Source organism: Lobosporangium transversale, assembly GCF_002105155.1.
Source record: "Lobosporangium transversale strain NRRL 3116 chromosome Unknown BCR41scaffold_10, whole genome shotgun sequence".
Classification (NCBI taxonomy): Eukaryota; Fungi; Mortierellomycota; class Mortierellomycetes; order Mortierellales; family Mortierellaceae; genus Lobosporangium; species Lobosporangium transversale.
In genome coordinates, this window is record NW_019028988.1 from 801,375 (window position 1) to 823,763 (window position 22,389).

Consider the following 22,389-nt stretch of genomic DNA (forward strand, 5'->3'; position numbering starts at 1 on the left):
AAGGGTCGAGGAATCGCAGGAGAAGGGAGATAGAGTGCATCATATACGACAAGTTAATGTGGAAAGCAACTGAAAAAGAGGGCTATAGAATCAGATCCCTTGATTACTACCCACGGGATCTTCAAACACAAGGCTGTATGTACTAAATGATTGATAAGTAAATGTAGCACAGTGTTCTTCATCATTTTGAGTTAAAAAAGAACGATATGGACGGTGGAATAGGTAAAAAATCAAGTGTGATTGGGAGTGGATGGCCCCAATGGCAAACAGTAATAGCAGAAGTTTGCAGAGCCATCCACATCCTTGTCTTTTCTACAGTAGCAGATGGTGATATTCTATCACTGTTATTGATCCCATATCCTTGTTTGAGTGCCATTCCGATGGCTTTTTTTAATGTTCCAGCAAAGGTCTGTTCAAAAGAAACGAACAAGACAGATGTTACTCACGATAAGTATCCATATGGTTCATGAATATACAATGTCGAGTGTGTGTCGAATGAACCGGAGAAGTGGATGGAGATGATAGAGGGATTAGAAGACAATGTAAAAGAGAGAAGAGAGAGTGAGAGAGAGCGTGGGTGTATGAGATTGAGTGAATGAAGAAACGATAATGTGAGGGTGAGAGAGCAATTGAGAGGAAGAAAGAATAAGGATAGTATAGTGCAAGATGCGAGCCACAAGGGTTGTGGATGTGAGAGATTATGAGAGTAAGAGGGGTGGAGGGATGTTTTTTTTTGTTTTAAAAATAAAGTGTTGAGAGAATGCGAGAGCGTGCTCTTTCTGCCATGTGACAAAGAGAGTGAATTGAAATTAGTATTAATGAGAGAAAGTGAGAGAAAAAAAATAAAATAAAATAAAATAAAATAAAATAAAATAAAGTGATGTCTTCGAAATGACAGACATATAATGCTGGTGAATGCTGGTGAAGTGGACGGTAAGAATGTCGGGGTGATGCTGGCAACATTAAAGTCATTGTCATCAAAAAAAGTAAGGAACCAATCAAGCACATGTTCCTAAATAGGCAAGCCAAACCTCCGTGTGACGTTTTTATTTCCCTTGGATCCATAAAAACATCCTACGGAAGACTCTCCGCCTGTTCCAAATATTTAAATTTGAACAAAGGACCTTTACAGCCTTCAACCACCCATCTTCAACGACGTCTTGGAAACGTAATGTTTGTGGAACAAAAAAAAATGCGCGTCAAAGAAACATGGACAGGACCGAACTGATTCTTTTTACAATCAAAGTTAATACATAGAAACAAGGTCTATATTTATACATTTGTTCACGTAATAAGAAAACAACAAACATTCATGGGAAACCATTTTCCCCCTTTTTTTATTACCCAGAGCTCATTGACCTTCCTATTGTCCCACATTTTCGCTTTATCTGTTAAATTGAGAATCTTGTGGTACACGTGGGATTGCCATATGCAATGTGTATTGAATTAGACAGGCGCTTTGAAAGTCATGGCGATAGATTAGTAGTTAAGATGTGCTTCTAACGTGAGATTTTTAATGACCACAACAGCAAGAAACGAATGGAATTTTTTTGCTTCTGTTTATTGAACATAGTAAGCCAAAATCCAGCCTTCTGATGAAGCTAACTTCATCAAGACAAAATGAAACCGCTACAACTCAAGGATATTGATACAGCTCTCGCTACTCAAGACTAAGTGCACAACGTTCTAGAAGATGATAAAAAAATAAAAATAAAAAAAAAAAAAGAATATGTTTGTCAGGAGCAGTTTGACGACCGTTTTATTTTTTTGTCGTAGACTGTGTCTGAATTTGCACCCCTAAATTTTTCTGGACCCACTTTTTTTTACAGATCTGATCCTCACTTCGTCATTCCTCTCAACTCTGCTCTACTCCATTCCACTCCACTCCACTCCACTCCACTCTAATCAGCCTCATTGATCCTTTGTTCCAATGTCTTTTATAAGAGGTAAAAAGCGCGGTACTCATTTAGACGTTTTCACAGCGGAACAAGTGCTAAAGAAAAACGCGTCTAGAGTCATCGCGTTAACAACTCCCTTTTTGGTGTGTGTCCCAAGACATGGGGTTGAAAGGGGGGCAAAGCATCTCTCCTCTCTATTGCAATTGATTCACAGATCTCTATTCATTGTATACAGTTCATCAAGAAAAGCAAAAAAAAAAAAATAACCTATTACAAAATATGACGCAGCGTTGCCTATCAGGAATTGAAATAAAACAAAGCTTTCCTACGGCAGAGAGAAAGGGAATTGGAAATACTTATTATAACAAGGCTCCTTTCGCCGTCTTTTTTTATCCTTTATGATGGCGTACAGGTGTTAAAAAATGGTTTTTGGTGTCAATATGATATGAAATGACAAAGTGACATTGACATTTGATCGATCCAACCAACATTTTAGCCGCTCAAATGGCACGTGTTGCCGCTCCAAGAATGGTGGTACGGCCCCGTGCTCTGATCTCTCCACGTTTCAATTCGACCAGCACTGGCGCCACGATGGCTACGGCTGCCGCCAAGAATGCTATACCCAACCCTGCACCTGCACCACAACCGAAGAAGCGCTGGTCCCGTTTACGTGCGTTGAAGCGTATCATCCAGCTTGGAGCTGTCGGTGCTGTCGGATATGCATCTTATGGTAAAGCTGATTACCAATTGTCTTTTTTTTTTTAATGAGAAATTCAAGAACCTGATCTTCCTCAAAATGAGTATTTTTTTGGTATTTAATTTTATTTTTTATTCAATATATAGTTGTTTATCAAAACCGTCATCCTACGGAGCAGAAGCAATTCGATCCTTCAAAACGCACAATTGTTCTCTTGGGCACTGGATGGGGAGCCGTATCATTTTTGAAGAAACTCAATACAGATGATTTCAACGTGGTATGTAGGAATGGCTGGATAAGGATTTTGTGCTTACCCAAAGAAAGTCATTTTAACTCACCAAAATGATCACACTCTTGTTTCTCTTCTCTCGTAGATAATTGTTTCTCCTCGTAACTATTTCTTGTTCACACCCTTGTTGCCCAGCTGTACGGTCGGAACCATTGAGCTTCGCTCCATCATGGAACCTATACGCTTCATCACTCGCCATAAGAGTCGCAATGTCAAGTTCTATGAGAGTGAATGTACCGACATTGATCCGGAGAGCAAAACCATTAGTATTACAGGTAAAAACTAAATTTATTTATAGATTTACACTATTCATTTTGGCATCAAGAAAATGATATATCTTTTTATTTTTCTTCATATCTTTCATCTGCGCTTAGATGTCTCTGATATCAAAGGAGCTGTTAGCAACACCACCATTCCTTATGATTACCTCGTTGTAGCCATTGGCGCCGACAATCAGACATTTGGCATGGCGGGTGTTCGGGAACATGCATGCTTTTTGAAGGAGATTTGGGACGCTCAAAAGATCCGTACCCGTCTTATGGATTGTGTTGAATCGGCGGGATTCGCTTCTCAGACGCCAGAGGAGGTCAGTCGTTTGCTTCATATGGTCGTTGTTGGAGGAGGTCCCACTGGGGTTGAATATGCAGCTGAGCTGCATGATTTCTTGAAGGATGATCTTCAGATCTGGTACCCTGAACTGGTAGATAAGCTCAGAATTACGCTTGTGGAGGCTCTACCGAATGTCTTACCCATGTTCTCGTCCCAATTGATCCAATACACTGAACGAACATTTAAACAGAACAATATTGAAGTCCTGACAAAGACTATGGTCAAAGAAGTGGCTGACAAAGAGATCAAGGTCATGGATGCCAACAAAAACATGGTCTCAATTCCTTATGGTTTATTGGTTTGGGCAACAGGTAATTGCCCTCGACCCTTGGCTCGCAAATTGATGGCACGTCTCAAGGAGGGCGGTCAGTCATCACCTCGTGGATTGCTCATTGATGAGTACATGCGCGTGGCTGGAGCACAGGACATGTATGCCATTGGAGACTGTACATTCACAAAGTATGCACCTACTGCTCAAGTGGCGACACAACAGGGACTTTACTTGGCTTCTGTCTTTGCAAATTTGGCTAGGATAGAACGGGGTGAGAATAGAAAGATCTCCCCGTTCGAGTACACTCATCAAGGATCCTTGGCATACATTGGATCCGACCGAGCCATTGCAGACTTACCCTTCTTAAATGGCAATGTCTCCGTCGGAGGTGTGGCAACTTATGTCTTCTGGCGCTCTGTTTACATCTCCAACATGTTCAGCTTCAGGAATCGATTCTTAGTCGTTGGCGATTGGGTAAAGTCCAGGATCTTTGGACGTGATGTCTCTCGAGAGTAGATAATTTAGGGAGGGAGAAAAAGAAAAAGATCCATAAGCGTTATAAAGAGTCTGTTTTTATTCGTAATGGTGACATAGTAGTACAAAATATTTTTGCAATATTAACATTAATATGAATGTGTGCTATGCCTCGTCTTCAACATCCTCTGCACGAGAGGTCATGCCACTGAATAATGAGAAACCTTGCTTCCGCTTTGCAGCCATTTCGGCTTCAATCTTCTCAGTTTCTTCTCGAATTTCCTTCAGTTGAGGATCCTCATGATCCAAACCAATGACGACTAAATCCGGAAAATTAAGCTCAAACACCCGCTTCAACCTGGGCAGATCCTCCTTCTTGGGTGCATATGTTCCCGAATTATTGTCGATCATCAATGTCCAGTCGTCATGATGGGACTCATCCCTGAACAATCGGAACTCGCCCGCATAAATGACCTCAGTTGCACGATTAGCATGCATTGCGTGTTTGGACATGAAATCCTGAAAGAAGGCTGCTCCAGTTTCTGAAAAGTATAGTCCCTTGGGGATAAGACTATATGTGAATACCACCATCTTTAAATCCTGTTCCGGATTGTTCTTCAACCGATCACCATGTAATAGTTTGCCTAGGTCAGCTGCCGTTGCCGGCTCACCATAGATAGTATTATGGCCATGACGATACAGATAAGAATGTTGAGAATGAATGGCGTTGCGGATGTTTAAGCTTTCATAAGTGTCTGCAAAAATCCGTTTAGAGTTTTCATATTTGACATTCCAATGCTGACGGTCTGATCCAAAGACATCAATCAAGTGGTATAGGCGGATACGGTATGCATAAAACTCGTACTTGTTCTCCCAAATTAAGACACCGGCAGCATAGCTTGTATGACGTGAGTAACGGGCTGGACCTCTGGTTGAAGGCTTGGTCAATGCTGCAGATTCGCCTGCACTTCTGTATCCTTTCGTCTATACACACGCACAAGAAAGAAACAAAATCAGCCAATCACATCATTGCTACAATCAGGCACTGTCATGTTATGAAACAGACCATGCCTTAAGATTACGTTGTATTCGAAAAAACAAAAAAAAAAAAAAATTATCTGGCGCACATTCATTAATGTATGAATGATAAAAAACACATACTTGAACCAACACATGACCCCTTTGCTTTCCATCCGGTTTTGTGATTTCTAGAACATGTTCCAAAGTGCCATCGAGTTTGGATCCGAGTTCAAGGAAAGCTTTTCCCAACGGTGTGTCCTCTTTCATTTTGTCTTTATCCATAATATTCATTTCGAGTACAGTTCCTTCTGGAACATTCAAAAGGCTCCACTTGGCATTCCAGACGGGGTTCAACGTGCTCCAATGCACTCCAGTACTATTATAGAAGATGTAATGAAAATGAAAAGGTAATGAGAACAAATAAAGAAAAAAAAAAAAAAAAAAAAAGTAGCAGAAGAGAAAAAATATTATTACATATAAGCCAATGTTGCTGGATCTGTTGGAGGGCCAAGATAGGCTTCTAGATAAGGGTCTGAGGTGAGGATATCTCCTACGGGAACATCCTGATAATATAAAACAAAGAGAAATCAGCTTTCCTGCTTGAAGAGAGAGAAAAGAGAGAATATACTTTAATAGGGTAATAACTTTACTTCGGCACCCTTGAAAAGGATTTCATAGTCCCAATTCTTGCTAGTGACGACATTTTTGCTGCTTTCTTGAGATAATGATGCATCTTTAACTGCATACTTCTCCCTATAATGGTGAATTAGTGAAGAGAACTTGTTGTGAAGTGAGGACAGCATGTTTACTAAAGAAGGGAGAATAATGGTGTAAGAAGAGATTGTTATAAAAAAAAAATTAAAAAAAGAGAAAAAAGTCGTGAATGTGACATAATAGCACATTCGGTATAATGAAAAGCACGTGTGTTATGGGCATGTTTTTTTTTTGAGACCATCCTTTGCTCATCTGTTAAGGGCTCACCAATCTCGAACAAGGAAAGTATTGCGAACTGGATTTATTCTTTCTTATTCTTTTTTTTTTTTTATCTCTGTTGGGCATGCCAGCGTCAATGGAAGCGAAAAACGTCCATTGATTACTACAGCATGCAACCATATAATTAAGCTAAAGAGAAGCCATTGAAAGGGTCCTATAATACTAAACAATTGACTTTTGAAATTATTTAACCATTAAAACATTATACATTGACAATATCAGTTGCCTATTACACACTAAGCCTTATTATTAATTGTACAATGAATAAGAAAAAGAATATGAGCATTATTGGATATAAAACAGATAGGATCGTTAAACAATTCAAGCATTTAGCGCACAGTTCTGAGATATTCCATAGAGTGAATTACTATCCGTTATGCTGAAAGATAAAAAAGAAGAGAAAAAGGCTAATCAATATGGATGTTGATATTTTAGGCTTAACGCAAACTTCTTTTTTTTTTTCTTGCTTTACCTTAACCGTTGCTTGTTCACTCGCCATCCACCATTCGTAGCCGCCAAACTTTGCATTTGCGCCATGGCTGCGGCCTGATCAATGGGTTTCAAAAGCTCAAAGCTACACAGCAACTCTTCACTCACACTCATCACAGCTCCAAAATTGTCGAACTCACCACAATAGTTCGGTGCTGAAAAGACCGTAACTAATGTCCGGTCATTGAAGAATTCATACCCATCTTCGACCACCATATGTGCTCGACAGACCAAATCAAAATCATGTTTGCTCAAAAACTTTTGAATAATACTCCGTCCAAAACAGTAGGACACTCCGCGTTCATTGTCTTCCCAGTCCTCCACTGTATCTGATGGATCCGACCACAGCAAATCATTCAATAATCCATAATCCGGTACATCTGCCGGTCGTTGGAGAGCTCGGATATCATCCATGGTTCCCAGAGAAGGTGAAAGTCCGCCATGGACACAGAAAATCTTGTTGGCAACAATAGCTGCTAGTGGTAGGCAATTGAACGCATCCACAAAAGCCTTCCACATCTTGATACTAGCCCTACGTTTGCATTCATCATAAAACCCGTAAACTATTGTATTTGAACATACACAAAGTAAAGAAAAGCTAATCAATCCACACATGTAGTTTTTCTTTCTCACCAATGTCACACAATCACGCTTTCTTTACCCGCAAAAAAAAAAAAAAAAAAAAAACTCAGGGGCACAAACGGATTCAAATCACAAAAATTAAAGCCAGATGACCAACGAGGATCGAGCCTTGTTGTTCAATACGAAACCCGAGTATAACGCATCTGAGCCAAAAAAAAAAAAAAAAAAAAAAAAAAAAAAAAAAGCTGCCTCCTATTCTCTCTACTGTTTATCTTACACACACTCCAAAAACAAGTTCAAGTGAGTACCTCTTGTGACATTGGCGCATTCGTGGTTACCACGTAATAAGAAAAAGTTTTCGGGATACTTGATCTTGTAGCAAAAAAGCAATAGGATAGTCTCCAAGCTCTGTTTGCCTCGGTCCACATAGTCGCCAAGGAACAAGAAATTGGCTGACGGCGGGAACCCACACATCTCAAACATTCGCAGAAGATCCGTATATTGTCCATGAATATCGCCCACAATCTTCACTGGAGAATTCAGTTCAATCAATGCTGGTTGAGACAAAAATACTTCCCGTACTGTTTGACAGATATATACAATCTCATTGTTCCGTAAACAAATGTTCTTGGAGACCTTGCCGCAGTAGCCTGCATCTAACAGGCGTGAAATCATATCGTCCAGATCCATACTCTTGTTCTTGTCAATTAGGACTGACGACCCCAAAAATGGTATTCGTGATGTCGGTGAGAGCTCCAATGATTTGGATTTTGGCGAGATTGGAGGCGATCGAGAAGATGGGGATACACTAGACGTTAAAACAGCTAATGGATTGAGATTAGGTCTCCTCACCAGGATAGATTCACCTGGCTCCAAAACCGCAAATGGAACACAAGGCTCTGGAGGAGGAGGAGGAGATGATGGCTCTTGATTATGCTGCCCTGCATCGTTGGTGTGCGCCTCTATCAACATGTCTTTGCTATTACTATCATTTTTGGTGACATTATTGCCTTGGCTCTGTTCGTGTCCCTGTTGATTGACATCATGACCATTGACTGGTGTTCCATGGCTATTGTCGTAATTATTTTGTTGATTAATATGACCAATCGAATTACAATCACCATTGCTAAGTATGTCATTCTTAATGTGGCTATGATGCTGCTGCAAAGCATTTGTCAGAACACCATGTTTGTTCAGGATAGTTGCAGGCGTGAATGGGCCACTCTGGATATTTGATCTGTGTCCACTACTCATATACTGCATATCAGAGGGCTCTAAGCTCAGGCCTACGGTCGTTTGACCATTTCGGGAGGGCTGCGATGGAAAAGCGTGGATACTATGGCGTTGATGCTGCTGATGTTGATCCTCATGTTGATGCTGTTGGTGGTGATGATGGTGGTGTGAGTTATCATTGGCATGTGCTAACGGTGGTATCTGAATGGTATCGAAATTCATTAATGTTGAGAGTCGCTTCTCGGAAGAATCTTGATTTTGATTGCTTGGAAGGATCATGCCTGATGCAACCGAAGCATCGACATGTACAGGGCTAGCATCTTTTGAACCAGAAGTCGCCGTGCGGGGAAGGGCACTTAAGAACGGGACAGGACTTGGGCTGTTGTTACCCCCATTTCTGGTAGTTTCATGTGATGGTTTGAGGCTGTTGCTACAAGCATGGGTATTGGTAGATCTAATAGTCGACTCGCTATTATTATCAATATTTGCATTGGTGATGCCAAGGCTTTTATTCACAGCAAGATTTTCGTTTTGCTGTTTATCATGGAGAGCTCCATTCTCACCAATGGCTGTTGTGACGGTGCCTTGAGGAGAGGCATCAGGAGTCAGACTGCTGAGATGACCAGACGATAGCTTTTGTTTAGTTGTAGTATCCTCGAGATAAGGCCGACCAGACCCTTTTGAATTTGATTTTTTGCTGTGCTGGTTACCCATTGATGATTACGCCCAAGTTCAAAATGTTAAGTAGGCGTTAGTTAGTCCGGCTTTAAAGAGGTATTGAAAAAAAAAAAAAAAAAAAAAAAAAAGACACGCGTGCGTTGTTCCCAAAACCACTTGAGGAAAAAGCAATTAGGAGAATGAAAGCTATGAATGAGTTGAATGCTCAACCGAGTGAATTCAGATGTTGCAGCACAAATTGAAGGCAACGGCAAAAAAAAAAAAAAAAAAAAAAAAAAAAATAGTGTAAATGGAAATGATAGACACACCCAAGCACAAAACTCAAAGACAAAAAAGATATGATAGTGAAATGCAGAGAGTAGGTGGAAAAGGAGAGAAGAAAAGGAAGAGCAAGAAGGGAGAGAGGGACGATATAAACATGGAGAGGTGTGGGGATTCTATTTATTTGGTCTCTTCTTTTCTTACTTTCTTTCTCCAAATGTTTCTCTAGCAAATTGCACCAGGCGGTCATGTCAATAAACAAATAGCGACCATTGAGCGAGCCAACCAAAAAAAAAAAAAAAAAAAAAAAAAAAAATTAAAGGGGAACAAAGTCCTTTGGCTATTACAATGATGTTGCAATTTTCCAAACCATTGGCAAGCAATTGTAGACTTTGTTTGTGTTCGGACATGCAATAACAACAAAAAATACCAACAGACATCATGATATTCTCGTGTGTTTTTTTTTTTTTCCAAAAGAGAGTAACATTCGATGTATCAATGATATATACTTTTCGAGTCTCATGTGGTGCACATTTTCTGTTTGACCCTCATTCCATGGCTCTCATTTATATATGGCCAACTAATAGACACTGTGAATTGGTGATAAATGGTAATAACGATCGATAAAGAAAAGCATCAAAACCCTTTTACTAAAGTGTCTTTTTCAGAAACTCAAAATAACTTATACTTAAATAATGTAATCAGCGGCAAAGCACTCATGAAGTTTGTATTGCGAAGCATTGGTTCTTGTCGTTGACTAACTGGGTTGAAATATCGCCCAAAGTGATGTGATGATGAAGAAGAACTGCAAAGGACCTGACGTCTTACAGACCTGTATTTACTCAACGACAAACGTGGTATGAGGTAATTATGTATATAGACGATTGACAAAACTTAGTGGCTTGGACGCATTGCCCTGTTGAACTCAGACCAAAATATAATAACGCGTCTCCTTTATTATTAAGCAAACATAGAAAGACATACAAGCATACACATTCACACACGACATGTCTTCAACCTCAGCACCACCACATCTATTACAGCGAATGGCTGAAAAGAAGAAGGAACTCGAACATCTTTTAGCCTTGAGGCAATTTGCAAGTCGTCTTCAAACTCATTTCGATGAGCTGTCTGAGAAGTTTGAGGCATTGACTCAGGGCAACGAAGGTAGAGCACACGAATGTTTGTAACTAAAACATATAATAAAAAAAAAAATTGGCACGTGAAATGTTGGTTACATCTAACGGCTCGAATTCTTTCCCATAATTAACATTAGCCGTCTGCAAAGTTTTAGAAAACTGGACGGACGTGTTCAGAACTATTGAGCTAACAGGTAACAACCCCTGTTACATATATATCTATACTACACTTTATTCAAGAAGGAATGCACACACTTAACGAATTAAATATGGACTATCTCTTATTACTAATATTAAATAACTGTAGAGAACTACGCTGCTGTAGACCAGGATCAAAACCAGCAACGATCGTCTCTCGTCAAGATCCCAATAATATAGCTATGACAGCTCCAATTAAACACAAATATGATACCCCCACAAAAGTGATGCATTTTTTTTTTAAAAAAAAAAAAAAAAAAAAAAAAAAAAGAGATGAATAATTTTGATTTGAGAAAAAGACAAGCAGCAAGAATTAATGATCAATATTGATCAAATGAAAGGAAAAAAGACTACAGGACAACTACATAATGATAATGCTTGACAAAAGAAAAAAGAGAAAATGAGTGATGGCTATATATATTTTTTTAGGCCTGAGCGTCATAAGCGGCCTTCTCGATCTTGTAGGCCTCCATTGCGACCCTGTTCATTTCTGTGTACTTATTCTTCTGGGCCTCAGGAAGCGTAGCCCAGGCGTCAGCAAAGGCCTTGGACTGCTCCTTAAGGGACAGGTGAGCATACTTGCCAGATTCACGGAGATCTTTGGCATAAAGGAAGAAGTTGGACAATGGCCTCTTAGGGGCATTGGGATCCTTGAGTGAAGGTAGTCCCTTCTTTCCAGAATCACGTAAAGCCTGACGACGCTGGTTCTCAGCCTTGTATTCCGCAGGAGTCAATTCCTGAAGACGCTGCTTAGTCTCCTTCTTGAACTGCTCAAAGTTGGCCTTGTATCTGTCTTGATAGACCTGTATTTAAAAATAATTATCCAAATGTTTAACAACCTTTGTCAACTGCTTTTTTTTTTTTTGACAAGTAACAATTGCTCCTGTTTTTGTTACCTGTTTCTCATCCTCACTAAGCCCCTTCCACAATTGAGCGGCGATGGCGCCCTCGACAGTGGGAACCACAGGCTTGCCTGAAGCCTTGACTCTCTCCATGTGCTCTCTGAAGAACATGTTCCAGGAGGTGCCAGGACGTTTAGGCATAGCCAAAGCGGGGGCTACACGTGAACAAGAAAACAGAATGTTAGTACATCTGTATGCCGTGTGGGAATAAACTTGGTAAAGTGCAATTTAGGCACTGCAGAAAAAAAGTGGCAAAGATAAATAAATGTACGCGTTTTGATTGTTTTATTTTACTTTTTTTTAAAAAAATTAAAAATATTCGCGTTCTTTGTCAAAAATTAAAATCAATCTCCAAAAAAAAAAAAAAAAAAAAAAAAACGCGCCTTGCAACAATTCAAGCTCTGTCTTTAAATTGATTTCACGTCGCAATCCACAAAGCACTTGAAATACCCTTGTGTATCTTGGCCATTGCAGAAGACGTGTTTCAGGCCGCCTTCTTGCCTGTCTGCTAAAGCCCAACCCATAACTGCGTATGCTTCAAAGATTGAAGAAAGAAAAGTTGACATTCTACTCTTTGCGATGGGTCTTTGATCTTTGATCACAGGAAAACTCAGAAATCATAAGTAGAAACAAAAAAAAGAGATAGCGCTAGAAGAAACTATATAATGTTTGTGTCCACAAGTGTTTGTATTTTAGTGAGAGAAAGTGTGTACGTGAATATATATGAGAAAAAGGATGGGAAATGTATGTTTATCAATGTGTATATTTGTTCCTATAAGAAGAGAGGGTGTGTGTGTTGGGAGGAGAGGTGGTGACATGATGGGGATGAGGATGAGGAGCATTCTTGTGGGTATGGTGGTCTTAGTTCTAAGGGCAGTTTTCTTAGACTTACTTTTCTTTGGGGGCTTTGCAGCCTTGACCTTCTGTTCCTTGGGCATGTCTTTATATGTAAAGTGTATGTGAATGTGATGGTGCAGGAGAGACGTGCAAGAAAAGTAATATGAATGAATGTGTCGGAAAGGGGAAAGTGGGTGTAAGAGAGAGAGGAGAGAGACAAGAGAAAAAGAGCACAATGGAAATAGTGCGTACGAAGGAGAAGCGCAAAAAAAATTTTTACTCGTTTTCACTCCAGGGGCTTTGCACGGAAAATTATTATTATTGTTGTTGTATATTATTCAATCAGTCAAGATAACAGGGCTCTCACTCAATAAATTAGTAAATAAGTTAGTCCCCTATTATATATATATATCATGACACATCTTTCATACTGCCGACTATTGTGCTTTTATGTCTCTCTAATAACTCAACTTTGAGAGGATATAAAATGCTCTTGGGAATGGTATTAGAAGCGATGTCCTATGAGGACTAGCAAATATAAAATTGATACTGGAGGCATGACCAATGAAATGTGAGGAAAGAGGGCGCTTGTTTGCACGTGACTCGTCGTTTACGTACCAATAAAAGAGGATGCGTTGTTCCTGGATTCTAGAGTTTTGCACATGAGCCTCTTCTACTTGACTTTTCACAACTATAATAAGTATAAAATCCATAACGATCAATTTACATTTCTCCACTAGGCAACTAATGAATAGTTGTTTATAAGCATCCCTTTTTTTTTAAAAATACCACCACGCCAAATGTAGAGATGTCTTCAGTATATTGCTCTCGGTTCTCTTTGACATTGCGAAAATCTTTATACCAAGAAAGTAATGACCAATGGAATGACAATAATAACTTTCCAAAACTTATTTCCCTTTTTTGATAGATAGTCATTGAGTATTGTCCACAATAAAGCTTCGTAGCACTGACTCCATATTTATGCGATGTAGTATGAGACATGCGGGGTGCACATAGTAAGCTGCAATAAAAAAAAGGCATTAATGTCGACCCCTCCATCATGGATATCATTCACTCGAGTAGGATACTCTCAAAGTACATGATGGGTGACTGTGAAAAGATATCTTTTAGCAATTAATGAATTAAAATTGATAGTCGCTGCTGTACCCTGCTGTCATTTTCTATCCTGTTATTCTCCTTCTATTCGTTTTAAGCATTATAAAGCAACGAATGTCTTGCGGATAATTCCACAAAAGTTATAGCATTACTGCAGATGAGATTACGAAAGCTTCAAAAGGTGGGGCCACTATTAATGTTTTTATATCTGCTCGAAGGCGCAGCCAATAGCAAGTTTGCCATTTCATTTTCATGCAATGAGACATTTACCCCTGCTCTTCATGGAAGAAGTGATCCTTCTTGATCCGTACTACGATGGGTTTTGACTTTATGACTCCTCTCAGTTGTGGTCATCTATCCCTCATGTTTCTTTCATTTCCTTCTTTTCTTCAAGAGATCACATTGAAATATGACTAGAATCGGGAGGACCCATTTTTTATTAACAACAATCTGTTGAGGCTCCCACTCAACTTCCCCTGCATGTAGCCTGAGGATTATGACGATATTGAAGATAGAAGGCCTCCACTCCTTTAAATCCTCACTCCACTTTCTCGCTGCATAATACTTTCATTAAGCGGACATTCGTGATGAGGAGACCCTTCCCCTCTTCTCCTCATCAGGCAATCTAGTTTGTATTGATGCATGGTTCCATCATGCATTGAGATTATGATAAAAAATAACTCCTTCTCGTCTGCATAGCATCCTAAAAATGTTGCTTCATTAGATACTGATGCTGTTGTACCAGATGTACCGTCATATTCATCAGAGTACCAGAAACCAAATCCAATCAAAGCCAAATGCTAGGGCAAGGGAGGGCAAAAGGCCAATGTTCAAACACTACGAGTGTTCATTCCATTCATTCCAATTCAAACTTACACATCTTTTATTTTATATATTTCAAGCCCATCTGTTACTACGTCAGGCAATGTATTTCACCCCTCACTGAAATCTCGATTCTCTTTAGTCAAGTAGTGTAATAAAAAAAATAAAATAAATAAAAACCCTTTGTCTTTCTTTAAAAACGCGTTATTTCTTGTGTGTGGAGGAAGTTGCATCAGAATGTACTTCAATTTTCATTGTATAAATATAAATGTTTATTTATGTAAGATGTTATTGTTTATGCTGGGATGCTGATGTTAGCTTGCAGATGATGGTGGGGCCACAACAAAAAGTCCTCGTGTTCAAAAATATATTATCGATATGCTTCCTCTGCTCCATTCACCTTTCGGAAGCTTGCTTTAGACGTTTAAACCTGGTGATCACACGCATGCTATAAGAACGGCACACACCCTGTATTTTTTTCTTGCTTTTTTTTATGAGAGTATCATCACTTGAGCCTCTGTAACCCCCTCTGCTTATCCCTATTCTCCCTGGGTCCACTATAACACTCGAATGTAATCAAGCCTAGGATGAATGGGACACTGTCAAATAAGAAAAGTGCCTACTTCTTATTTATTCTCCACCATTCTTACTCACCTTCTTTTGTGTTGCACACCTAGCATTGCTTCACCTTCGTCGATCTGATTCTGCATTAGATTCATGTAAAACAAACAAAAAAAAAACACACACACACACACGACTTTGCTGTCCTTTGCCTCAAGTTTATCCCTACCTACTGCATTCATTTTATAATTCCATATTGACCTTCGATTGGATGTGCATGAGGTTATCTTTTTCTTTTCCTTTTCCTTCTTCCATCTTTTTGTCTTTTCTTTGCATTCTTTTCATCGTGTCTACCATAAAATTAAAACGAATAAGAACCCTTTTTCAGTTGTCCACACCTTGCCTTTTTTTTTCTCTCCTCTATTTCTAGCCCTTTACTCCACTCCTTTTCTTTTTTTTCTTCTTTCATCCTTCCTCTCCTCTCCAACTCCTCTCTTAAATTTCTTCTTTCATCCATATTACTTCCTCGTACACTGTTCTTTGTCATCATCCGACATCGTGACCAACAGAAACATCGTTGCATAAGAAAAAAACTTGATCTTGTTTTTAGTTGGCTCATTCCTCATCTCAATTCCATTTTCTATTACTCTATCCACAATTGTTTTGGATCTTTTCTCTCCCCACTCTTTCTCCCTTTAGGACACAAAATACCTATTCACTCAATTGACGTAATGCTGGCAGGAAGGAAAGCACGTCCTCATCCGATCGTCATGGAGATCCCTCCACATAACCCCAGCTCTTCTGATGCAAAAGCTGCGAACAAAGCTCCGAGTAAGGAGGTGCGAGATGCCAATGCCCCGGTATCACCGCAACCCCAACAGAATACTGGACATCATCATTCACATCATCCTCAGCAACCACCCTCATATCATTCTCGCATACAGCAGCAACAGCCACAGCAGCAGCAACAACAGCAACCACAACAGAACTATAGAGCTTCGCCTGCACATCCAAGGAGAGGTTTAGAAAGTAAAGACACTCTGAAGTCGAAACCATCGATATCAAAGGCTGTACTGGAACATGTTGGACCCTATGTGCTGAGCAGAACATTGGGCAAAGGGTCTTCAGGTACGATGATCCCGCTCTCTTTTATTTTTTTAGGGACTTTCTTTTGTTTATTCCTCAATCTTTACATGGTCAGACACACAAACATTTGTTTACACATGCATTGTACATGCGCTATTCTTTAAACATTTACAAATTTATATACTTTTTGCTGAATTATTATCATATGTCCACCTTGATCACCACAACACCAGAGAAGATGATATGAGAAAGATAAAAGCCTAATGGGTTTAGATCAATGTGGTTCGTGTTGGTGCTACCATCGACGTGCACAAAGTGGCTATTCCATTTTTTGATGTGACTGATGGGAAGTGTCATTGGCACAGACACATTCATGTACACATGCCTTTACTCTCCGACAGACCACATCGTCATGTATGCATACTTTGTATGTGCATAGTATTTTTTTCCCGCGCTCCTTCAATCCTCTCTTTGACTACATTGTAATCATGAGATAAAAAAACACACGTAAATTTGTCAGTTACCGCACGTGTCATGAACCCAACTTTACAATTACGCCCAATATAAAACAATTGTTCCTTTACTCCATTTTATACTCCTAGGGTGCGTCAAGCTGGCACGCCACCGTAAAACAAACGAGCAGGTTGCAGTCAAGATCATCTCCAAAGCCTCGTTGGCCAACAAGGCTGCAGTCCATCGTGGTATCGAACGTGAAATCGCTATTATGAAGCTGATAAATCACCCACATGTGATCCGATTATACGATGTATATGAGACTGAGAAGGAGCTGTAAGCTTGCATACACATCACCCTTGCAGCAATAATTTAAAAATATTAACTTCACCAAGTAAACTCTTATGATGATTAAAGCTTCGTCCATCGCATTTGTATTAGCTTTTTAGTGATGGAGTACGTCTCTGGAGGTGAACTTTTTGAATACCTTGTCAATAAGGGAAGACTTGACGAGACAGAGGCCCTCCGGTTCTTCCAACAAATTATAGTTGGATTAGCCTTTTGCCACAAGCGGAAAATATGGTAAGATTCACTGAGGATTGCAACATACTATCTAGGAACAAAAAACTGAAGACCACATAGTATCTGTATTGATAAATCATCGCGTTTTTCTTTTTTTTTTTTTAGTCATCGAGATTTGAAGCCAGAGAACCTGCTATTGGATGACCGTATGAACGTCAAAATTGCAGATTTTGGAATGGCTTCTCTACAAAAAACTGGCCGACTTTTGGAGACTAGCTGTGGCTCGCCTCATTATGCTAGCCCAGAGGTTGTCACTGTAAGCCTGTTTTGTTTATCTTATCCCCATTTTCTATCATTCTTACAAATATGCTCATGAAAACTCAAGTTCAGGGTATCATACTTAAATATTTTTTGCTTTATTTCATTCACGCAAGGGGCTGAAATATGATGGATCATCATCTGACATTTGGTCTTGTGGAATCATTCTGTATGCTCTTTTGACTGGTCATTTACCATTTGATGATGAAAATATCCGCCAGCTGCTGAGCAAAGTCAAATCTGGAAAATTTTATATGCCCACAGACATCTCATCCGAGGCTCGAGACCTCATTAGTCGAATGCTCACCGTTAATCCCAAGCGTCGTATTACAGTATGGCATTCTCTCTCTCTCTCTCTTTTTTTTTTTTTTTTTTTTTTTTTTTTTTGAAGCATTTTCGTTTTATACTAATGTATCAACTCGAGCATAGATGCAGGGGGTCATGACGCATCCATGGTTCAGGATGGTCAATCCAGATCATAATACCTTAGGAGAGCCAGCAGAGGACCCAAAAGGCGCCCGGCCGTTCTTGAAAGAGGAATTGGATGCTGAAATTCTCCTCCACATTCGCTGGTTATTTGCTCCAGGACCATCCCATAGTGATCCAGAGGCCAAAGCAGTGTTTGACGAAGAAGCTCTTTTGCGAGAGATTGAGGAGAAAATGACCAACGACGAAGAGAATCTTGAGAAGTTATTTTACCAATTGCTATGCCAGCACAAGACTGAACTTTTGGAAAACTATTCGATCAATGGTGCAGACTCTACTGTCCCAGGTAAAAATTTTACACTTTTGATATTCCCTGAGGCTCAAAGCATAGCTTTATCCGACTAACGAAAGTGCTCTCTGCAACGCACCTGATAGATGGCCCTAGGCGTCGCGCAGACTCATTCCCTAGCTCTACGCTGAGCGTCCGTTCTCATACACCTGACTTTAGCCGCGCTCCTCTTTCACCACATGAATCACTCGCAACAACACCCGAATCATCGCCTTCACCTACAACCACTGAGCCCTCACCTTTGACTCTCAACCCACTGGAAGCTGCCGTAGCTCGCGCTGCAAGCGCTGCCAAGATTGCAGCTCGCACCTCGTGCATTTCTATCAATATTAAGGACCCCGATTCAGGTACAAGGGAGTCAAAAAGCCAGTTGGGCAATGGAGTTCAGCCCGCCGCAGTGGTTAAGAAGGATAAGCAGCTGTCTCCTCTCGAGAATCACTCTTTATCTCAGGCTAAAGATGAAGAAAGCCTTAAGATTATTAAATCAAACGACTACATTCAGGGCAAGAGTCGCAGGTGCTCTGAGATTATCGCACCAGCATCTGTAACACCTATGGTCCAACATGCCTTTATTGCCAACACCGTGCTTGAGAGTGCGCCTGCACCATCCGCTGCCGATTTAACCTCAAAGCTGCATACTTCGGTAAAAGTGGAAGAAAACAACATGACTTCAAATGCTGAAGCTAGTACTGCATCGCCGACGATTGAAAGCCAAGTCATCTCAACACAAATTTCAGAAGCTGAAGTATCGTCCACTATTTCAGGAGCCACAGATTGTGGTACGGCTGCGGAGGCTCGTCTTGATCTTGATGCTGCTTCGGCTCTTGCTGCTGCTACGTCTAAAATACCAACCACGTCATCACCTAAACTAACCTCTGCGGTAACAAAGCCTGTAACGGTGACGGCGAAACCGGCTCGATCTATTCTACGTCCCTTGGATGTCAAGGCTTCGGCAGGCGCAACAACTATGGTTGTTTGTGTTTCGCCTCATTCCCGTCAATGTAAGTTTTGGTAGTGTGCGTTTTTTGCACTCTTATACAGATTTATTATTTTCCAAGGAAAGTGGTTCTAACAAGTCTATTCTCTCTAGGCCCTGAAAGCTCGCAGAGTACGTCGACCCCAATACCTATCTCCCCGAACGGCCCTAAACGCCCATGGTTTGCCCGATTATTCGATTTCAAGCCTCAGCCATTGACATTTCGTAGCATTTGGTCTGTGGCAGAAACTCAAGAGCGCCTCGAAACTATCCTCAAGAACCTCTACCAGTCTAACATTCAAATTGAGTCATTCAAGAAACCAAGCTATGGGATTAAGTGCCGGTACGAAGGTGGAGGTAAGCGTTATAAGCATGCTTAGTTTGTGCACTATGTGTCTTGACAAAGAACTAAAAAAAAAAAAAAAAAAAAAAACATTTTTTGTCCATATAGTTATCAACGGACAGCAAGCTAAAGCAGTCAAGTTCAAAATTGAGATCACCGAAAAATCTGGGTACTTCAATCCAAGCGCACATAATGTGAGCAGCAACAGTAGCGTCAGCGCGACGAACAGCCATGCAGCTGCTTCATCTGCTGTGGCAGCTATCCTAGCTACAGTTGATATACATCAGAGTCACTTGTCCCATCCGCGCCAGTATCTTAAACAGCACCACGGCACTCATAGCCAAAGTCATCTTTTTACGAGGCCTAGTGTTAAGAACAACGGCAAACGTCCTCTTTCAGGATCTGCTGTCCCTGATAGTGCAGCAGATCGCCGCGCTAGTGACGGTGGCTCGGTTCTTTCAGGCACTGCTGTAGTGGTGACTAATAGTTTAGCAGCGACGGCTGCGAAAAAATCTCTTAACTACCGACATATGACTATGGTATCCAGTAATAACGGTAACACGACCGAATACCCGCCTCGATCACATCCTCCAGCGCTTTCACGAAACAATGTGAAGGCGACGCTTCATCAACAACAAGGGGCAAATTCTACGTTAAAGATAATTTATGAGCAGTTACAAGTAGTTTGGGACCAGCAGGCCCAAACTTTTGAGCAACAGTCATGGACAACTTCATCAACTTCAACAGTTTCTGCCGACGGAATTAGTAATTCCTCAGAAGTTAGCTTAATCAGGTCATCACTGCTCGCTATCAGCAAGATACAGCGCGGCGCAGCAATTTGATAAGGGAATGAAGCGAACAAAAAAGAAAAAGAAAAAGAAAAAGAAATGCGCATAAGGAGATAGTTTTAATGATTAAGGAAGTAAGCATTAAAAGGAGGAAGAAATTAAAAAGTCAACCTTTTTTATATAATTGTAATGGCATTAAAAGATGAAAACGATTTACTAAATAGGATCAAAGGGTACATTAAAAGGGAAAAAAGAAAAAAAAAAGTAGGATAGGAATCAAAGAAAAAGATACAGCCATGGGCATTAAATGAATGGATAAGGGCTCTCTTTTCTTCACGCGAAATACCATCTATGGTTCTCAATTCCACCCTTTCTTCCTCGCATGAGGCATCGGTGTGTAGGGCATCTGTCTCTGAAGGTGCATCAGATTTCCTAAGATTATTGCTGTTATTACTGTTATTAGTGCAACATTAACACATGCAAGATTCACAATCGAGGCATTCTGATACGCTGCTGCATCTCATCGTCTGCCGTATTTGTTGCCACCACCGTCGCAGTACAGACTCGTTATAACAAATTAAAGCTCAAGGTGGATTGTAAAAATAGGCTGTATTTTTTTTTTTTTTTTTTTTAGCAGAATATATTACCTCGCAAAATGGCACACATTCTTTTTCTCGTCAAAGAAAGCTAGTCGGCCTTGGATATGAACCTTTCATTCTTCACGCGGCAAAGAAATTGTCCAAAAATAAGTAGATGGGTGATAACTTCGACGCGGGGCAATAGGCGGCCACAGATTGTCGAAATAAAGGTACTCTTACTTTTTTACCTAACCATTTATTCGTTGAGCATTGATCTAAACTGTAATATGCAACATTTGAAATAAGTAAAAAAAAAAAGACTATCCCTTAAACCGTCAACCTGGCAAATTTGCCATTATAAATGGGCCTAAAATCCAGCAATTCATGGGCATTGCCTTGAAATTTTATTTCGATGTCGAAATAAATGACCGAAAACTAAACTGGCTTCTTTATCTGTGCCAATAAAAAACTCTTGAAGGCTTTCGCATGACACTAGCATCCTCTTGGGGGGCCCATTGTGTTGTTTATTTATTGACTGGTGTAATAGAAGTGATAATATTCGCCATAGTATCGACTTGAAAGGAGGGCAGTCTGAGTTGATTCATTCTACCGCACCATAGAGCTTGCTCGGCAAGACTTGATTTGTCACATCATTTGCTTCCTCGTCTTCTTGATATATCTGGGTTGGTAAACACTGCTAATAGAGTTTGTTGGGCCTGTTGAAACCAGAGGGAACCACAGCAACATATCATACCCAAGGTGATACAAATATCTCTGTTGGAGTGAGTGGTGAACTGTGTGGTTCAGATGTAGTGGACATGAACGGCGAAAGAATGCATCGAAAGGATGTGAGCGGTTATGAGAGCAAGGAAGAAGGGGTTGGTATACCTGTTAAAGTCCTTGGCAAGAGAGCATGAGTAGCAGTTGTGATCAAAAGTTGATTTCGGTGAGTCCGCATAACAATGGTATAGTTTCTAGACCCAATCTTCCACGTACAGCATTGCATTATTGGTGTTTTCAGACCTGGCACCAATCATGCGAGGTATTTCTTTTTCTGAGGATTCCTTGTGTTAAACGGCCAGACAGAAAGCTTAATAGACATACAGACACAACGGTGAAAAAAATGTACAGTATGTGAGCAAACAGTTGCTGTGTTTATTTGTTGTCTGCACATGTCTTCTTTCATCGCGGGCTTTTTTTTTCCTTTTTTGTTCGTCAATCACTGTGTGCACGAATAAGCAGCTGGAGCATCTCTTTGGTTTCTGTACATGCATAAACACATTTTACATCGCGGCGTCTTATTTATTTTCTGCAATTCCAAAACACAAAACACAAGCGTTTTCCATTGGTGCCTCCAGAAGAAATAAACAAACTTTATTTTGGCGGCCACTCCACAATCATGCCATGGTTATAACAATCCCTAGGAAAGGATGAAACGCGTCGGTATTAATCTCGCTTCTGTAATTCTAAATGCATATATA

The 22,389-nt window shown here is 40.3% G+C and overlaps 7 protein-coding genes across 7 annotated transcripts; 3 read left to right on the forward strand and 4 right to left on the reverse strand.

The window, feature by feature from the left end:
- Positions 1 to 2,489: 2,489 nt before the first annotated feature.
- Positions 2,490 to 4,280, forward strand: BCR41DRAFT_369211 (pyridine nucleotide-disulfide oxidoreductase-domain-containing protein; the record flags this gene model as incomplete). The annotated part of the gene is made up of 4 exons (XM_022026439.1): positions 2,490 to 2,628; positions 2,742 to 2,872; positions 2,970 to 3,159; positions 3,259 to 4,280. 4 exons carry the CDS (start codon positions 2,490 to 2,492, stop codon positions 4,278 to 4,280), a joined length of 1,482 nt encoding a protein of 493 aa, XP_021883457.1.
- Positions 4,281 to 4,317: 37 nt separating this feature from the next.
- On the reverse strand, positions 4,318 to 6,125 carry BCR41DRAFT_349877 (hypothetical protein). Its single transcript, XM_022023556.1, has 4 exons — positions 5,909 to 6,125; positions 5,733 to 5,821; positions 5,400 to 5,634; positions 4,318 to 5,222 (listed from the first exon to the last, which is right to left on the reverse strand). Exons 1-4 carry the CDS (start codon positions 6,059 to 6,061, stop codon positions 4,404 to 4,406), a joined length of 1,296 nt encoding a protein of 431 aa, XP_021883458.1. The 5' UTR covers positions 6,062 to 6,125; the 3' UTR covers positions 4,318 to 4,403.
- A 594-nt stretch (positions 6,126 to 6,719) lies between these two features.
- On the reverse strand, positions 6,720 to 8,294 carry BCR41DRAFT_302525 (Metallo-dependent phosphatase-like protein; the record flags this gene model as incomplete). The annotated part of the gene is made up of 2 exons (XM_022020672.1): positions 6,720 to 7,303; positions 7,631 to 8,294. The coding sequence occupies 2 exons, from the start codon at positions 8,292 to 8,294 to the stop codon at positions 6,720 to 6,722; spliced, it is 1,248 nt and encodes a 415-aa protein (XP_021883459.1).
- Positions 8,295 to 8,942: 648 nt separating this feature from the next.
- BCR41DRAFT_17805 (hypothetical protein) lies at positions 8,943 to 9,839 on the reverse strand. The gene is made up of 3 exons (XM_022019748.1): positions 9,542 to 9,839; positions 9,119 to 9,257; positions 8,943 to 9,009 (listed from the first exon to the last, which is right to left on the reverse strand). Exons 1-2 carry the CDS (start codon positions 9,742 to 9,744, stop codon positions 9,161 to 9,163), a joined length of 300 nt encoding a protein of 99 aa, XP_021883460.1. The 5' UTR covers positions 9,745 to 9,839; the 3' UTR covers positions 8,943 to 9,009; positions 9,119 to 9,160.
- A 626-nt stretch (positions 9,840 to 10,465) lies between these two features.
- On the forward strand, positions 10,466 to 11,029 carry BCR41DRAFT_349879 (DASH complex subunit Dad2-domain-containing protein). Its single transcript, XM_022023557.1, has 3 exons — positions 10,466 to 10,661; positions 10,771 to 10,827; positions 10,941 to 11,029. Exons 1-3 carry the CDS (start codon positions 10,502 to 10,504, stop codon positions 11,009 to 11,011), a joined length of 288 nt encoding a protein of 95 aa, XP_021883461.1. The 5' UTR covers positions 10,466 to 10,501; the 3' UTR covers positions 11,012 to 11,029.
- A 72-nt stretch (positions 11,030 to 11,101) lies between these two features.
- BCR41DRAFT_349880 (high mobility group box domain-containing protein) lies at positions 11,102 to 12,805 on the reverse strand. The gene is made up of 3 exons (XM_022023558.1): positions 12,626 to 12,805; positions 11,728 to 11,888; positions 11,102 to 11,634 (listed from the first exon to the last, which is right to left on the reverse strand). Exons 1-3 carry the CDS (start codon positions 12,669 to 12,671, stop codon positions 11,257 to 11,259), a joined length of 585 nt encoding a protein of 194 aa, XP_021883462.1. The 5' UTR covers positions 12,672 to 12,805; the 3' UTR covers positions 11,102 to 11,256.
- A 3,034-nt stretch (positions 12,806 to 15,839) lies between these two features.
- On the forward strand, positions 15,840 to 18,279 carry BCR41DRAFT_302555 (kinase-like domain-containing protein; the record flags this gene model as incomplete). The annotated part of the gene is made up of 7 exons (XM_022020674.1): positions 15,840 to 16,197; positions 16,758 to 16,944; positions 17,050 to 17,190; positions 17,296 to 17,446; positions 17,565 to 17,780; positions 17,878 to 18,046; positions 18,095 to 18,279. The coding sequence occupies 7 exons, from the start codon at positions 15,840 to 15,842 to the stop codon at positions 18,277 to 18,279; spliced, it is 1,407 nt and encodes a 468-aa protein (XP_021883463.1).
- Positions 18,280 to 22,389: the final 4,110 nt, after the last annotated feature.

What these genes read in the sequence shown, in the direction of transcription:
- BCR41DRAFT_349877 (XM_022023556.1), bottom strand. Translation starts at nt 6,061, where the DNA reads ATGCTGTCCTCACTTCACAACAAGTTCTCTTCACTAATTCACCATTAT. An exon ending in TCCTTTTCAAGGGTGCCGAA is followed by an intron (nt 5,822 to 5,908) that starts GTAAAGTTATTA and finishes TTATATTATCAG; the next exon opens with GATGTTCCCGTAGGAGATAT. An exon ending in CCAGCAACATTGGCTTATAT is followed by an intron (nt 5,635 to 5,732) that starts GTAATAATATTT and finishes CTTCTATAATAG; the next exon opens with TACTGGAGTGCATTGGAGCA.
- BCR41DRAFT_17805 (XM_022019748.1), bottom strand. Translation starts at nt 9,744, where the DNA reads ATGACCGCCTGGTGCAATTTGCTAGAGAAACATTTGGAGAAAGAAAGT. An exon ending in TCTTTGAGTTTTGTGCTTGG is followed by an intron (nt 9,258 to 9,541) that starts GTGTGTCTATCA and finishes ATGGGTAACCAG; the next exon opens with CACAGCAAAAAATCAAATTC.
- BCR41DRAFT_349879 (XM_022023557.1), top strand. Translation starts at nt 10,502, where the DNA reads ATGTCTTCAACCTCAGCACCACCACATCTATTACAGCGAATGGCTGAA. An exon ending in ATTGACTCAGGGCAACGAAG is followed by an intron (nt 10,662 to 10,770) that starts GTAGAGCACACG and finishes AATTAACATTAG; the next exon opens with CCGTCTGCAAAGTTTTAGAA. An exon ending in CAGAACTATTGAGCTAACAG is followed by an intron (nt 10,828 to 10,940) that starts GTAACAACCCCT and finishes AAATAACTGTAG; the next exon opens with AGAACTACGCTGCTGTAGAC.
- BCR41DRAFT_349880 (XM_022023558.1), bottom strand. Translation starts at nt 12,671, where the DNA reads ATGCCCAAGGAACAGAAGGTCAAGGCTGCAAAGCCCCCAAAGAAAA. An exon ending in TGCAAAGCCCCCAAAGAAAA is followed by an intron (nt 11,889 to 12,625) that starts GTAAGTCTAAGA and finishes GTTCACGTGTAG; the next exon opens with CCCCCGCTTTGGCTATGCCT. An exon ending in TTAGTGAGGATGAGAAACAG is followed by an intron (nt 11,635 to 11,727) that starts GTAACAAAAACA and finishes TTTTAAATACAG; the next exon opens with GTCTATCAAGACAGATACAA.